At 40.0% G+C, this 16438-nt stretch overlaps 1 protein-coding gene across 1 annotated transcript; it reads right to left on the reverse strand.

Moving 5' to 3' along the window:
- Positions 1-1404: 1404 nt before the first annotated feature.
- Positions 1405-14942, reverse strand: rdh10a (retinol dehydrogenase 10a). The gene is made up of 6 exons (XM_039666725.2): positions 14239-14942; positions 13047-13282; positions 5014-5112; positions 3241-3386; positions 2783-2914; positions 1405-2690 (listed from the first exon to the last, which is right to left on the reverse strand). Exons 1-6 carry the CDS (start codon positions 14525-14527, stop codon positions 2567-2569), a joined length of 1026 nt encoding a protein of 341 aa, XP_039522659.1. The 5' UTR covers positions 14528-14942; the 3' UTR covers positions 1405-2566.
- Between the last annotated feature and the right edge of the window lie 1496 nt (positions 14943-16438).

The following is a 16438-nucleotide window of genomic DNA, read 5'->3' on the forward strand; positions in this document are numbered from 1 at the left end:
TTTCAACTGAAGAAAGAAAGACATGGACATCTTGGATGACATGGGGGTGAGTACATTATCAGCAAATTATTTTTTAAGGTTAACTACTACTTTAAGCTAGTCCCAGACTAAAATTCATGTTTGTATGGTCTCATCTGAAAGCAACTTGCTCTGACACATCTTAAAATATGTCAGATCCTTTGTTTTGTCTCAAGATGCACACCAGTAATGTTTATTCTAAGGCACTTTTGAAATGAAAGCTACTGAAATGTCATAATGAAACTAAGGCTTAATCTAAACCCTGTCTGTGAAACCGGGCCTGTAAATCACAAATTATCTTGAAATTGTGCGCAGATGAATGGGCTTGTAAACGCCACCTAAATAAATCATTAAAATATAAAATAACATCAGTCAATGTCCAAATACTTAAAGCTACACTGTATAACTCTTTTAGTTTATTCTTAGCTAAAAACACTTAGTTCTTTCAAAAATATATGTGCTCATTAATGTATATGTCCTTCGTTCAAGTAATAAAGTATTCTTGTGAGTGTATAATATGCCATTGAAAATACATACGGGTAAGGGGTTCTAATGTCGGTCGCCATGTTGCCCCTCCATCTTGAAAGTACATTAACCAAAGAGGGACATACCCGTTAATTCAAGCTTCGCCTTTCGCGTTTACGTTTGAGTTAACACTCATGGACGAGGTCGAACTGGAAGCCATGTTAATCTTGGACTACATTGGCCACCATAGGAGTTAAAACGAAATCGAAATTGAGAGGAACAGAAACTAATATTCACTGGATGGTCATATATCTTTTCACCGCTACATGAGCGTGAACATCACACAGTGTAGATTTAACTTGCATTTACTCTGACTTGTTTTCTGGTTGACCACGCCCACTCAACATGCAATAAGTCTGTCATATTTTAAAATAACTCTTCACTGTTTTTGTGACACGCATTCATCACTTATGAAACACTCAGTAGTAGAAGTGTGAATACGAAGCATGGTCATTCACAAGCTTAGCAAAAGAGGAAAGATCTCCTTACTTCCTGTGATGCATTTTCTCTTGAAGTAAATTCATTTCGTAATCCCTTTCACAACTAAGCATAACAGGCATTTTGACTTGAATGGAACATCTGAGTCAAACAATTGAACCCAAAGTCCCACCCATAGATATAGATATGCTGTATGATGGATAATATAGCTGCTGCCTAAAAGTGTATTTTCCTTCTGTGAGCTTTTAGTTGGAATATGTCATGTTTCTTGAGCCCTATAGGGATGCACTCAGGAATTTACTTGCAAACTTCTGTGCCAAGTTCCTTAGGAATTTCTGGCATTTGCTGATATTTTGCGGTTGCTGAGAGTCAGGGTTATGAAGACACGGCGGTTTTGACTAATACACAAAAACCAACAAGAAATAATCTAAATCATTTTATTAATTTAAGTTAGGTAGAGACACTAAACATTGGAACCATGTTGTGTGCTCCTATATAGAGCACTCTTTAGGAAAGTTACAAAGAGTATTTATGTCATACTGTTAACAAATGGCAAAAATGAAGAGGTAGAGATTTTAGGCTCATCACATGCCTATTGGAATGTAGTTTAAACTCATGTGTTTTGTCATGCCTAAACATACAAAATATCTGTGGAAACTCAATGGTTCAGGTTTGCATAACAAAAAGGAAAAGCATTAAATTAACAAATGTGAAAATGCATCATATTCATCCTCATGTTACTCAATCCCATTTCATAATGAGTCAATTATAAAAAAAAAATAAAAAAAATTAAAGGTATGTAACCAAAACAGTATTTTTCAGTTGATGCACAAGTTCAAAATGGGCAACGTACTTAATATGATAATGACAAGAAAATCAGGCCATCCCTTTTAGATTGACATTTACATACCATATGTGGGACAAAATACCACATGCGTCTGTAGATTAAAGAGTAAAAAAATAAAATTCCTTCCCACCAGCAACTGGAAACAGTCCAGCGTTTGACCCACTTCTCATGATGTCAACAAAAAGAAATGAGGGGGGGAATCCAAAATATTTAATCTATAACATCACATGGTTCATAACCGGGCTCAATCGGACACATGATCTCCTGCTTCTGCCTTTAAATGTATCGAATAGGGGAACAGTGGCGTGGTGCCACATTGAACGGTGTAGATAATGTTGGCAGTGTAGAGGAAAGTAAATACAGTGCATGTCTACACACAAACAAAACAAAAAAAGTGACAAGAATTTACTGTTCGTACAGTAACATACTGTATAGTTTCACACAGACGCTAGATAATGCTGGTGACTACATTACGTAAATAGTTAATTACTGAATAGCTCATGTATGATTTCAAAACTATTGACACAGTATATAGATGGAACAAACTTTAAAAAAAAGACAACACATAAATCAACAAATAAATCCTTAGTGTAGTACACAGCTTTCTTTGTTCCAGAGGAACAATATGGTAAACCTTTGCATCTGCCAAATGCAAGTGCACCAGTCTAAACTCAGTCTTTTCACTTCCTTCTGCTCTCTCAGTGGTCTTATCCTCATGCGGGTTGGAAACGGCGCCCTCTAGATCCCGTTCTTTGCCTCGTTGTTGTTCATCGCCTCTTTCCTCTGAGCAAGGAAGGGGTACATGCACTTATCTGCACCCAGGAACCGGTACATGCACACGATTGCTTCGAAGGGCAAAATGCTATAAGACGAAACAAATGGGAATGTGTTACGACCGATAGTTCCGACAATCTGGAAGAATTTCGAACTCCAGTTGAGACCAGCCGTACCCACCTTTTCATAAAGTTGACCATGTATACAATGCGAGGCGTGCAGATCATGGGCTGGTCTGTCAGGATGGCCCTCATGGACTGTGTCACACAGAACTCTGGTCTCAGTGGAGGGAGAAATGGCTCAATCTCTTTCCTGACCAACCCAGGCGAAAGAAAGAAAAAAAAGCAAACATGATGATTAAGAGTCGTCTTTGTTTAATAAAGTCAGCCCAAAGTGCTTAGCCAGTCAGAGCAAGTCATTATTGAGTGGAAACAGATCCAGCATGCACCTTATTCAAGTGGAAGCCCCTATTGTGCGCATGAAAACCCAAGCTGACAGTGACATGAGAGGCCACAAGCAAAGCTACCCTGACTGTTGTTAAGCAATGTCTACTCGAACTAGATACGCATTGTGTCGTTCGCTCCTCTAGTGTCCGTCTGAAACCCAATCTTAACATTTGGACGGCTCCTTTCTTTTACCTTATTCTGCATCCTCTGAACATGCCCGTGTCCACCAGGTAAGGACACACCAACGTCATCTTGATACCGTCCTTCTCCGAAGCCTTGATTTCGTGGCTCAGGGACTCGTGGAAACCGATGGCACCGAACTTGCTAGCGCAGTAATCCTGAAACCAAGAGGAAACAGAGTTCGGTGAACATTATCAAGCTTCCCGAGGCAGTTTTCCCTGTGTAATAGCATGGGAGCGCTGGGATCTACGGTTTCATTAGCATTCTTTTGTTGTGTAAGGAGTATAGGTAGAGCCGCATGGGAGGGTTTTGATGTGGTTCTTGGTGGACGGGATGTTCAGAACAGAGTGGGCAAACACAGATGCGTGTAGATAAACACTCTGGGATAAAGGGGCTCACAGCGGATTGAGTCACTCCAATAATGCGAACCATAAAAAGTCACATTCAAGGAAACATAATAGGTCAGACAGTGTGATTGGGCTTCTGGGACCCTTTGAAGTGAGAGTAAATATGAGGGCTTGTAAAATAGAAGTGCACGTACAGCTAACAAAAAAAAAAGAAGTAATGTTTCTCCAAAAGGCTGCTGGGAAATATGACACCAGTTTGGACAGCAGTGAAAGAAGAGGAACACTCTAAACTCTAAGAGATCCCTCATATACACAGGCTGGTTTAATGCTACACCAGCACCTATGAGAGAGATCATTTTGGAAAAGTGTTTGGCGGCATGTAGAGAGCTCACACTGAACAAATAGATGGCGACTTGGCGTTTTTTGTCGGATCAGTGCATTACTGTTTCGGTCTATGCTTGTTTTCGCCAATTGAACATGTTCAGTCGACATTTGTTGGGTCTTGGAATGCCTAATACCGTGTCCTAACTACACGCGACGCGATAAAATTCCAGCGACAGCAAGTTTGTCTGTGACTGTCCACACTAGACGCGACGCGACTGTGAGACGCACACATTCAGAACAGCGTGTGGGCGGAGTCTCTCTGTGAAAGCGCACTGTTGGCCCGCACTTGCATTGGAAATGAGTAAGGACATAATCAAATCAAGAAATAACATTATTAAAAATCAAAATATACTCATTGACTAATTTTGTTATGAAGTACAGTTGTATGTTTGCATAGAATTTCTTTTTGAACGCTATATTACATGCTTTCAAAATCTGAGGTAAATTATCCGTTATCGCTTGTGGCACACTGACCTATTTTTAACTAAAAATAAATAATGTATACTCATAACCAGTGTAATTTCTTCATCCTGTCAGCCGCGACGTCGCAGAAATAGGAACCGTTTCTAAATTAGAAACTTTGCGCGTCGCCGTCGCGTCTGGTTAGGACAAAAACTCTGATTAACATGGAAAAGATACCTTTTATCGCATGTCGCGGTGTCGCGTGTAGTTAGGACACGGTGTAAGAAGTGACGGTGCATTGTGAATTAAATACACACACGCACGTATTGCATACTTTAACTGATATCTGTAATTCAGGGGCTGATATATCAATTGGCTATTACTTCAAAAACACATTTTACCTACTGGAGTTAATGGTGTAAGTATGTGTGAAGCCCGAGTGGATCATGTGAATTTGGTCTCTGCGGCAGGTAAAACCTCTGAGCATCTCTCAGAGTTAGCATGCTCCTTAATTGGCGTGGAGTGCTAGGCGTGCTGTGCGCCGCGTTGAATTTCCATGCCACGGCGAGCCAACGTGCTGAGACTCTCCAAACACGCTCTCTTTTTATTTCTGTCTGCCAATAGATTTATGTGATGGATCCAATGTACTAACCTCCACACCAGCTGTGCTGAAAAGGCCCAGTGAACTGGCAACTGTCACAATGTGGCCATGGTTCATCTCTAGCATCTTGGGAAGAAATGCCTTGGTGGTCTGGAAGAGGAAGAGAGAGAGAAGAGATGGGGAGGGGAGGGGGGGGGGAGACAAAGACAGTTATTTTGCTGTTGCTGTTCGTCTCTGCCAAAGCCCTTTGATCCGTTTTTTTTCCCTCCTCCCTGACTAATAATTCACTGAGACTAAACACTCATCTCCCTCATCCTGCTGGGGGAGTTTAGAAACACAATTCCATTACAGTCTTAAAGGCCATTTACAGGGAGCTTGCTTTCCACATGCACTTAGGAGATTAATTTATGTACAGCTCAATTTGTTTTGGTAGTACTAGTTTTTTCCTGACATGGAGGTTTAACTTGGATGGGAAGCAAACTACTTAAATAGATGAAGTATTGCACCAGACTTTGGTCTGGTTTCGTATTGGTCTGAAATGGCTTATTTAAAAAAGTGAAAACACCACTTGCAAGTTCACAACAAGTGGTTTGTCTGTGGTTTCCTTTTCTCACAACGAGTTGGTCCCAAGAGTGGCATCTCAGTATCAAGAGCACAAAGCCAGAGCGGCGTACTCACTCACCACTGTCACCACAATACGGCTCAAGACCACAACGCCGCTGTAGGTCAACAAAGATGGGAAACAAACACCACCTTTTTAGCCTGGATTACGCATTAACATTGGAACGATTAAAGAAAGTCCACCCGATAACATTTAAAGAGCCCCTATCATGGATTTTTGAAAATGACTGTTCATATGGTGTGGAATATAGCTCTAAGGGAATGAAAACATCCTGCAAAGATTTATATCTGAAAGTGCACCGTATATAAAGTTATTGTCTTTCAAAAGTGAGAGTCGACTCTGAGTCTATGAAATGAATTGTTTTTGAAACGAGTCATTAGCTGGTTCGTAGTGACGTAGATACATAGTGGCCGTGCGCAGACGGAAGTGTAAACTTGAAGTCTACACATTCAAATACTTCATCATAGCATCATGTCGAGAAGACGCTGTGTTCAACAATGCAAAGATAGTTCAGCCACTTTGTTTTCATTTACCAAAGGACGAGCATGTGAAGAATCGGTGGTTAGAGTTCATATTTGCAATGATACCACAACAGTATAGCCCGATTGTGTTCTCATCATTTTATTGACGAAGTGTATATGGATCAGCTTCCTCCTATGAATCACAACCTGTAAGTATTAATAATTGTTGCTTTTATGGGTTTTGAACGGTTTTGTTGCGTCGGGGCGCGAGGCAGTATGTGTGTGCGCGTGTATCTGTGTGTGTAAGTTACACTCAGCGCAGCTTCTAGGTCTCCAATGTCAATTTTTTTTTTAAATATGTGAAATCTTTATCGCTGTTATTGGAGTTGTCATAAAGAATAGAGCGTCTTGTAGTACTGCAGTGCTTTATCAATATGTTTATGCGTTGCAATAACTGACTGGGTCTGTCATCAGACCAATCACCGCCGATTAACGTCACGCAAAGGAGTGGTTTGGAAAAATGAGTCGTTGTACGAATCATTTGGGAGTCGGTAAGCAAATCAGTTAAAAATAAATGCATATTATAAGACAAATAAAGTGTTTTTTATCCTTGCATGCATGTTAAACTGTTTTTGGGAACTCCTAAAACAAAAATGGGAACATTTCAAATGCTATGATAGAGGCTCTTTAAAATAAACTAAAGTTTGTTAACCACTCTGACAAGGAGTTGAACTAATCTTTTAGGTTTTGTAAAACCTCAAAACAACAATTAATCCATAAAAAAGTAAATTACTTGTTTTTTAAGCTTGGTCTAAAATGTAGAACAAGTTAGCTTGTCGTTAGCTTGTACTAACTGAACACTTCTGGACTAGAAGGGTTACTGTTTTTCAGCTTCTCTGACATCTTGCCTGGCTATTATTGACAGTTTCTTTCATGCAATGAATCAATGTCATCTACTTTCGCCGATCCCTGCTGGACAAAAGACAGAGTGAATAAAATAAAACCACACACATACAATCGTGCCTCATCTTCCATTCTCTTCAGACCCAGAGGAAGTGAGGGGGTGGACACAATAATGATGAAAAACATGACCGGCGTCATCCATTTACTGCTCTCTTAGAAAGGATTTGCCGTACAAGCCTCACAGAACCGCCTGTGGCTTTATAGTCAATCCTCAATGGAAAACGAAGCATGCTATGAAAGAAAAACGTGTGAGTGCCAAGAACAACAGAGCCCCTTCCAGAGGCCTTCAATGATATCACCATTTATAAACATGCCCAGTAGAAAAGGACCTTGGCCACGCTTGAGAATGGTACTATCTTGCACGGCTCTGTGTGCATTTCACACCTCTGCCAGCCATCTCAACACGTCATCTTGACATGTTGTTGAAATATGGAACTGGAATCTCTCAAATTGACTTCACTCTCATGAGGCAATCCACTCGTGCAATGGAGCGCTGCGGTCCACATGCTACGCATTTAATCCCTGACGTTAAGAGTAAACTGTGTATTTTTCCAGAGCATTAAATGTACAATTGCTCTTAATATTCATCTCATTGTGTTGGGGGTTCCTTCAAGGGAGCAGACTTGGACCGGTTTGAGTCTTTACTTGTGCCTTGCATGCCAAACTGATGGCAAGTATGCGTGCAAATGAAACATTAGGATAAATTGGGCCTGTAGTGCACAAATGCCAACATCTTCCAAACGCTGCAATCTACAGTATTAAAATGTGATTTGGAGAGTTTGGACTATGTTCTGCTGTCAATAAGACAGATTAGACAAGCATGATACGAGACAGAAAGTCAAGATTCAGGCAATCGAAAGTCTCTCTTGCATCTAATGGGGAAATGCGTTGAATTACTCTTGCTGCAGAACTTGAAGCCATTACAACTTGCACACTGGAATAAAAGCTATGTTTGAAAATGTGAAAGCATTCATTAACATGGGAGAGCATTTCAGTCATGAGTCGTTGGATAAGGACACCAAGTTAATTCAATCTACATTTATTTTGTCACTTGATCAAAAACTTACTGTAGATGGACCACCTTGGATCCCAAGGCAGTTCAAAGGTGGAATTTACCAAACCAGCAACATTACAACTTCAACTCACTGATCAATCAAACTCAATGTGACATGTAGCTGGGCTGGTAACATTGGTTTTGATTTTGGTCAAGTAAATCAAGCCAATGTTACCAAACTCAACATTAGTCAAGTAACCGGAATGGCAAAGTAACCGTGCTGGTGATTTTGAGTTTGATTGGCTAAGAAACTAGGTTGGTAATGTTGGGTTTGATTTGGTCAAACAGCTGGGTTGGTATTGTAATCAACCCAATGACTTGATCAAATAGCTAGGCTTGGCCAAATCGAACATTACCAGCTTACCCCCTTGACCAGTAGTCAATCACCCCATAACCCCTGAACTTGCACAAATGAGCAAAAATGGCTAAGAGTCTTTGTAAAAACTCAATCCACTATGGAATGAGGGGGCCGGCACTGGTGTGGGCATGGCCTTGCTGACCTCTCAGACACAAAATGTGTGAAACCAAACAGAAGTCCATGTCTTAATTCATAGCTTCCGTAATTGCTTCTCAGCGCCTGAGTTTACGCTAAATTAACTTCCAACAGCAGAGAGCTTCCTTGGCCCTTGCAGTGGTTCTATGCCTGTTGTGCTCTCTAATTGATACAAGCGCGAGTGCATCGCTCATCACAAAGCTCTTCACAGCTGCCGTGTCAGCCTGGATTAGTGCTTATGTTTGACCAATAGGAATATGCACAAATATTGTCACACATAATAGCCCAGATGGCCGTTAATTAGAAGAAAGTGGACCGACCAGAGAAATGTAGCAAAGCATTGGCCAGGTTGATGTATAGCCCTCAGAAAATGAAGTAGGGGCAAACTCATACGCTGCTCCTGTATCGCTAATGTCTCATTAAAATGGGGGGTCTGGATCTATGGAATCAGTTTGAAAACCACAATATGGAGCAGCCAAATAAATCCATAGGTGAATCTTGTTGGCTGGGAGCACTTCAAATATAAGCAGCCCCAAATCAAATAACAGGTACAGGTGCATTGATCTTGAGCAAGACCATCTAAAACTACTCAAGTAAGACCCTTCTGCCTGGCTGCACCCTTTCTCCTGGTCTAGCAGGAATGCAGGCTGGAGAACTTGGCTCCTGTCGGTTGGCATCTTGTCAAGCTGATCCCTAGACAAGAAAGCAATTGTCATATAAGTGGGTCAGGCAGCAGCTCCCCATTACCAGCAAGCTTGTGTACAAGACTCTCTATCCCTTGATGCTTTTCTCTAGGGACAGCCCCGGGTCTTTTACTTCAACCACGCTCACTTAGCAACTAGGAGGCTTTCACGGACACCATTGCGCCCAGGTGTGGAATGCACTGCTCACATATCGCCTATTATTGGGTCGACGTCAGAGAGGAAAAAGAGAAGCTTACTCCGATCAGCTCTCCAAATCTGACTAGACACTAAATTTGCATCACTCAAACTTTTGCTTCGCCAAGTACCAGTCAGTCAGTCTGAAGAGAACTCACTGGACTCAAACACAGCTGTAAGTACAGAAAGAGTGAAGGGCCTCAGCTGAGCACAGACAGCCTGGAAGAGATAATGGCCACACTTCCTGTTGGCTCCTCCAGTTTTGTTACATTCCCACCATGCTATCCAACAAAATAAAGATGATGTCCATCTGGAGTTTGCCCTTCCCGCCTGAAGAGTTTCGAAACACAGCCGCTGTTGAAATGAAGGCGCTGGCTGAACCGACTGCCAAGTCATGTTTAGTCTTTAAGAGGATGACATGGACCTGTTGTGAAGACAGGTTTAACTTCACTATGACCAGAAGAAAGGATTTATGTAAAAGTAAAAAGATATGGAAGGCAGTGGCTACAACTCTCTGAAAAATGCTTAATGGATAAAATAAATATCTGGAATGCATTCAAGCTAAAAAACTAAACAAATGCAACGGCTATTGTAAGCCAAAGAAATGGACACACCTGGAAGCCATATTAGCACATTATGGACAGCTTAAAGACCCCATGAAATGGCTTGACCAGAGTTTTCTTGTCTATGTTGATGCATTCCCAATTAAAATACATTGGGATGGACATATCAATTAGGTGTTACTGGGGAGAAAGATTATATATTAATTATGAACATTTCAATATTAAAATTAAAGTTAGTTATTTTCCATCATTTCCATATTTTTCAGCAGTCTGTCATTTTGACAGATTACACTATGGTGATATATTGTAACTTGTAACTGTAATTCCCACCCATGTCTAGTTGGTGGCGAGCGTGCATAAAATTGCAAAGATGTTAAGGCAGCAGAGTGTGAAAAGTTTCTTAACACAGCCAAACAGTTAGTTATGATGTCATTAATAAGAGGTGATAAAAGAGGGACTGATGCAGATGTGGTGGAGGATGAAGGACAAATAGACATCATTGATCATTTTTCAGGAGACCCAAAAATGAAAATTCTTTCTCACCCTCAAGTTGTTCCACACTTGTTTGAATTTATTTCTTCTGTTGAACACAAAATAATATATTTTGAAAAATGTCTAACCAAACCATTGATGAGCCCCATTGACTTCCTTAGTATGTAAAAAAAAAAATACTATGGAAATCAACTGCTACCATCAACTGTTAGACTAACCATATTCTTCAAAATATCATCTTTTGTGTTCAGCAGTTTGGAACAACTTGAGGGTGAGAAAGAATTTCCATTTTTGGGTGAACTACCATTTATGGTTGCCTGAAATATGATGAGTATCTAAGTAAATGCCAATTTTCATTTTTGGGTGAACTATCCCCTCAAGTCCATGTGCACCAGGAGGAAGGTTTGAGTTCAGGCACATACAGGAAGTCGATTGAGTTTAGTTCAGTTCATTTGTAACATGTTTTATGCATATTTTAATAGTAATTGTCTTGCAATGTTACAAACCGCATGCAAGCAGCAACCAATTAAGAGAACATGTTTGTGTGAAAGAGAAAGAGGAAAAGCGGTGTTGCTGCATTCTATTCAGCTGGCTTGTGGCTTTAATGACCACATCCTCCGCTTGGTATTCCTTGCCTGTCCTTAATGATTAAGCTCTGCTTTCATCTTAAACCCCCACAAGAAACCATGCATTGCATAAAGCTTAAGCAAACAACCAAAAACCTTAATGAGAATACCAACTCTACCACTAACAAGTGCTTCTGCTACAGCACCACTGCGGCTTACACTGAACATCTTCCAAGTAAAAGAATTAAAAAAGACAGAAAAGAATAGATGGCAAACAACATGCTGTTACACTTAAGCTCAGTTTGTGTCCAAGCATTTTCATGCTTCATTTAAGGACTTCAGTGTTTAGGATGTGCTCATTTCCATTTGCCAATTTAAGAAAATTCTTCCCTTCTAAAACAAAGTGTGATATTGTAACGTGATATCTTAATCTTATCACCCCAAGGCCATCAAAAAACATTTAGTCAGTGTAAAAACCCCATCAATATTTATTCATATATTTGTTTTCCAGGGGGTCTGGGGTGATGTATACCCTCACTTCTCAAAAAAAAAAAAAAGGATAGTTCATCCACATTATTATATATATATTTTTTTTTTCATAATTTACTCACCATCAAGTTCTTCCAAACCTCTATGTATTTGCTTATTCGACTGAACACAAAAGCAGCTGTTTTGATTTTATTTGAATATGGGTAACCACCAAACAGTTTTTCCATACTATGGAAGTCAATGGGGTCCATCAACTGTTTGGTTACCCATATTCTTCAAAATATCTTATTTTATGTTCAGCTTGAGGGTGAGTAAATTATAATTTTTTTTTTTGGGTCAACTATCCTTTAACCGTCCTGCCGTGCTAATTAAAATATTAATATCCCCAATAGTCACATGCAAAAATAAATAAATAAATAAATTCACAATTCTCCACAACGTGACTTTAGCAGCATGATTTAAAACAAACTGCCCTATACAGCTCGCCCCACAAGGTGGTCTCAATAAAACAATGCAAACTACAGACATGCCTTTTACGCATTTACTGGCAAGAGGTTAATTAGCGAGGCCAAGTGAGAATGAATTCGTCCAAATGGTACTTCCCCAGGCAGGATGTGCTCTTCAATGGGCTTTAAATTAACAAACCAAGGGAGAGCAGATTGTTCCTGGTGATCTTACTAAAACCCCCTGCTGGAGTTGTCTTGCTCAGAGCTTGTTTATATCCAGATCAGGGAGCTTTGGAGAGGACAATGTTGAAACGACAGGGGGCATGTTAATAAAACCTCTCCGAGTGGAAGTATGGTTTTAAGATCAGTTCTGATGTTATAACTCACAGGGACTGAAATTGATGAAGTCAGGGAGGGTAATCTGATCCTAGATCAGCTCCCAAACTGATATTCTTCCTGAACGCGCGCCAGATCCTCATAATCTCACAGCCTGTGGATGTCTACTTCAGCGGTACATCCAGACTGAGCCGTAAATATTAATATTGGCTGCCACAAACAAAGGAATGAATGGAAACAAATGGATGACGGACTAAAAGATAAAGGGCCAGACGGGACAGGGGTGATTACATGAGGAATATGCTAAACTTTTTGGAGTGTTTTAAGGGGGGTGGCCCATCTCAGATGACAGACATTTGTTTGCTCTCAACACCAGATGGATTAAACGACCGAGCTTCTAAGTGGATGATGAAAGAATAAAGTCAAAATTTCAAACTTATTTTGAACATGCATGGAGCAAAAGATGTTTGCTTTCCAACTTGGCTCAAGCTCAAATACCAGAAGAGAGAAATGAGTATGCAGAACAGATGGGTGCATGAACAGTGGCATCAGGTGATGTACCACAATCACTAAAAGAGGGCATTCCTCTGTGTTTTCCCCACTTAAAAAGAGCTAGATGCACATTGACTTTTAAATGTCTGGTGGTTACACTGTTAGATCAGCTATTGGATATTGCAGTTGCCTGTACAGTTGAGCAGTGGCAAAGTAAAACTAGACTCACCCAGAAGTGTGCATGGCAATTCACCACCATGGTCCTCTCGATCAGCTCATCGGGGCATTCCAGCATGTGGTGGCCGGACACAACACCAGCGTTGTTGATCAACAAGTTCACTTCACCGACCTCCCTGCGCACTTTCTCTGCTGTGGAGTACACGTTCTCCCTCTTGCCCACATCAACCACGTACGTATACACCTGCGGCTGAAACGGAGGGACCTCTTCCACACCATCGACAGCTCCTTAGGAGACACGCATTAGATCATCATCATCTGAGAGGTAAAAAACCACAGCTTTCCTGTGCAACTTCCTCAAGCTTCATTTGACTATTTCATTGATTAAGAGTCTGATAGCATTTGGTGGGGAAATATTCATCAAGTAGCTCGAATGATTATTTAAGCAAGATAATTGCAACGATGGGTAAGCCTACAGCCTAATTTTTAGAGATAGACCGATAACTGGTTGTTTAATATTAGGTCTAACGATAGATGGTGTTCATGGGTAAACAAACTTATTTGATTATATTGTTTGCATAATTACACAACGTTTAGAGCCATTCATTTATGTAGCATTTTAAGATTAACAATACATTTTTTTTTAATTGACAACTTAAAGGGATAGTTCACTCAAAAATGAAAATTCTGTCACCTGTTTACTCTACTCACTGCTCTAAACCTGTATCAGTTATCTTTCTTCTGATGAACACAAAGATGATATTTTAAAGAATGGTAACCAGCCATTGATCGCCATAGCAGGAAAAAAAAAACCAATTAGTCTGGTTACCATTCTTCAAAATATCTTCTTTTGTGTTCAGCAGAAGAAAGAAATTCCTACATGTTTAGAACAATTTGAGGGTGACTTAATTAAAATTGTGTGAACTATCCCTTTAAATGTCAATAATAAAAATAAATTAAAACATTTTAATACTTTTATATATAATAAGAAATATTAATATTAGAATACTCAATATAGAAAATTTGTACATATTATGTTTGTTATAATAGTCATATGACTATTATTGAGAGGGTTAAAGTAAAAATATGGTTCTGCATATTGGACATTTGTCCTTATTTTATACAAAGGCAAACATTCAAGACACACAAAACAAGCTTATATACCTACAAAGACATAAACCTACAGGTCACCTGGGATACTTATACTCATTAGATAAACATAAATGTTAAATCCTCCAATTTACCCTCTTTGGACATCGGGTTGTCTTCCTCTCTGTAGATCTGTCTCACCATCTCCGCAGTCTCCTCATTGCTGTGGCTGTTGATGTCCCACAGCACCAGTGTAGCCCGGCGCCGGGCGAACTCCTTCGCGAAGAGCCGCCCAAGTTCGCCGCCCGCCCCGGTGATCAAACACACCTGTCCCGCTACGCTCTTCTCCTTCGGCCGTATGAGCCACTTGAGTCCGGCCATCACGACGGCCCAGAGAACTTTCAGAATGACCACGAAAAACTCCACGACAATGTTCACAATCATGTCTAATGCCGTTGCGACTTTGCTTTAAATAAAAATAACGTAATTACACCTAAAAGACTAAACAACCTGAGTTTTGCTGTTGTGCTGCTACCATTAGCACTTAATGTATTCTTTAACCATCCGCCTATTTAAAAAGGCAATGGTGTGAGCATCCAATTAAACCCAACTGTCAAACAACTACTAATATACATATATAAAATCGTATAAGATAACGCATTAAAACGTCAGAATATAAGCGTCACACATAAAAGCACAATTTTAAAGCTTCAAGTGTGGATAAATAGAGCCGAGTCTCCTGCCAGCGAATGCCCGTATGAAAGCTATCGTATCCCGGCACGGATGCGCGCGACGGCTGCCAGTGAGAGAAACTGAGGCAGACTCCAGGCTGATCTCTTCAGTTCAGAACCGCTGATGCTCCTCGCGCTCTATTTAAACCAGCCCCTCTCCACAGGACCCCACAGAGTGATTGGCCCAGATGCCTGATTAAAATTTACATCTACTTAGGTCAGCTGTCGACGTTTGAGAAACAGAATGGATGTGTAATAATAACCTTAATAACAGTGTCTGACTGTGGTTGTATTGTCAATGCATATAGACGAATGTTTTAATTCATATATTCATTGCATATCAATGGATATGGTCCTATTTGTGTGTTTTTTACTTGTGTGAGCAAGTAGGCTACAAGTAAAATGTATAAAATATGCAAAAATACAGCAGCAGCTGTATATTTGTGACAATGAAATGTGTTATGAGCCCACCTTCATTGACAAGATAGTTCTTAAAAGAGTAGGCCACAACTTTACAATAATTTTCCATTATATAACATTGGTTAATGCATTATCTAACATTAAAGTGATAGTTCACCCAAAAATGAAAGTTCTGCCATCATTTACACGCCCTCAAGTTACTCCAAACCTGTATAAGTTTCTTTTTTTCTGCTCTAAAAAAGATATTTTAAAAAACGTTGGTACAGTTGATGCCATTGACTTCCATACCGTCACAGTCTGGTTATAGCATTCTTCAAAACAGGTCTCTAACAACATGAGGGTAAATGATGGCAACATATTTGGATGAACTATCCTTTTAGCTAACAATGAGTGATACATTTGTTTCATTAGCCTATTTATTTAAACAGTCAGTCCCTGGAAGGCTTTAAGAATGGATCTGGACTTTCTAAGACATCTATAGATCTATGCTGGGTGGCTCATGTCTTCACTGCCCTCTACAGTTTTTTCCATTCAGATTTAGCAGTTTCTGTAGCAGCCAGGAACACTTTCAATGGCGCATCTGTAGAAGTTTTGTGTAGCTTAAGTCAGAGTAAGGCCAAACTAAATCTTTCTATAGTTTGATGTGCTCTCTAGAGTCTTGACCACATGTATGGTGATACCAGCCTATGAGAAATATCCAGAAACTTATACAACTGCTCAACAGAAGTTCAATTGATGTGAATGAATGTGTGCTCACTGTGGTCCCTTGTTCACTATCATCTTCTTGGACTTGCTAATGTTCTGGAAGAAGTTATTTTCTTGGCACATAGGCCTTCAACCTCACTTGAATCCTTCCATATTTTTCAAAACTACCAGAAAGAGAATAAACGCTGGGGGAGGACACTCATTAGTCTCATATCATAGTCTAGGGGAACGAACAGTAGCCTATTATTGGTATGTAAAGGCTTCTCTGTGACTTTTTATATAATCATTGCATCTGTGACAAATGAATTATGCACTCAAACAGCCCACCAGCTGACACGGGTTTTAACCCATGAACAATGCCAATTACTCAATGAAACATTTGTACTTCAGTGTCTCAAAATGAATCTCATTTGCAAGTTATTGGAAGGCTCTGTACTTTTTTGGTGTAAATGGATGTGTCATCCATAATTAAACTCTATATTAGTTATGGACAGCTATC

Source organism: Pimephales promelas, chromosome 22 (assembly GCF_988280905.1).
Source record: "Pimephales promelas chromosome 22, fPimPro1.hap1.1, whole genome shotgun sequence".
Taxonomy (NCBI): Eukaryota; Metazoa; Chordata; class Actinopteri; order Cypriniformes; family Leuciscidae; genus Pimephales; species Pimephales promelas.

Excerpts from the sequence above, each read along its gene's own strand:
- rdh10a (XM_039666725.2), bottom strand. The coding sequence starts at position 14,527 with ATGATTGTGAACATTGTCGTGGAGTTTTTCGTGGTCATTCTGAAAGTT. Across the intron at positions 13,283-14,238 it reads CAACCCGATGTCCAAAGAGG|GAGCTGTCGATGGTGTGGAA; the intron begins GTAAATTGGAGG and ends GTGTCTCCTAAG. Across the intron at positions 5,113-13,046 it reads ATTGCCATGCACACTTCTGG|ACCACCAAGGCATTTCTTCC; the intron begins GTGAGTCTAGTT and ends TTCCTCTTCCAG.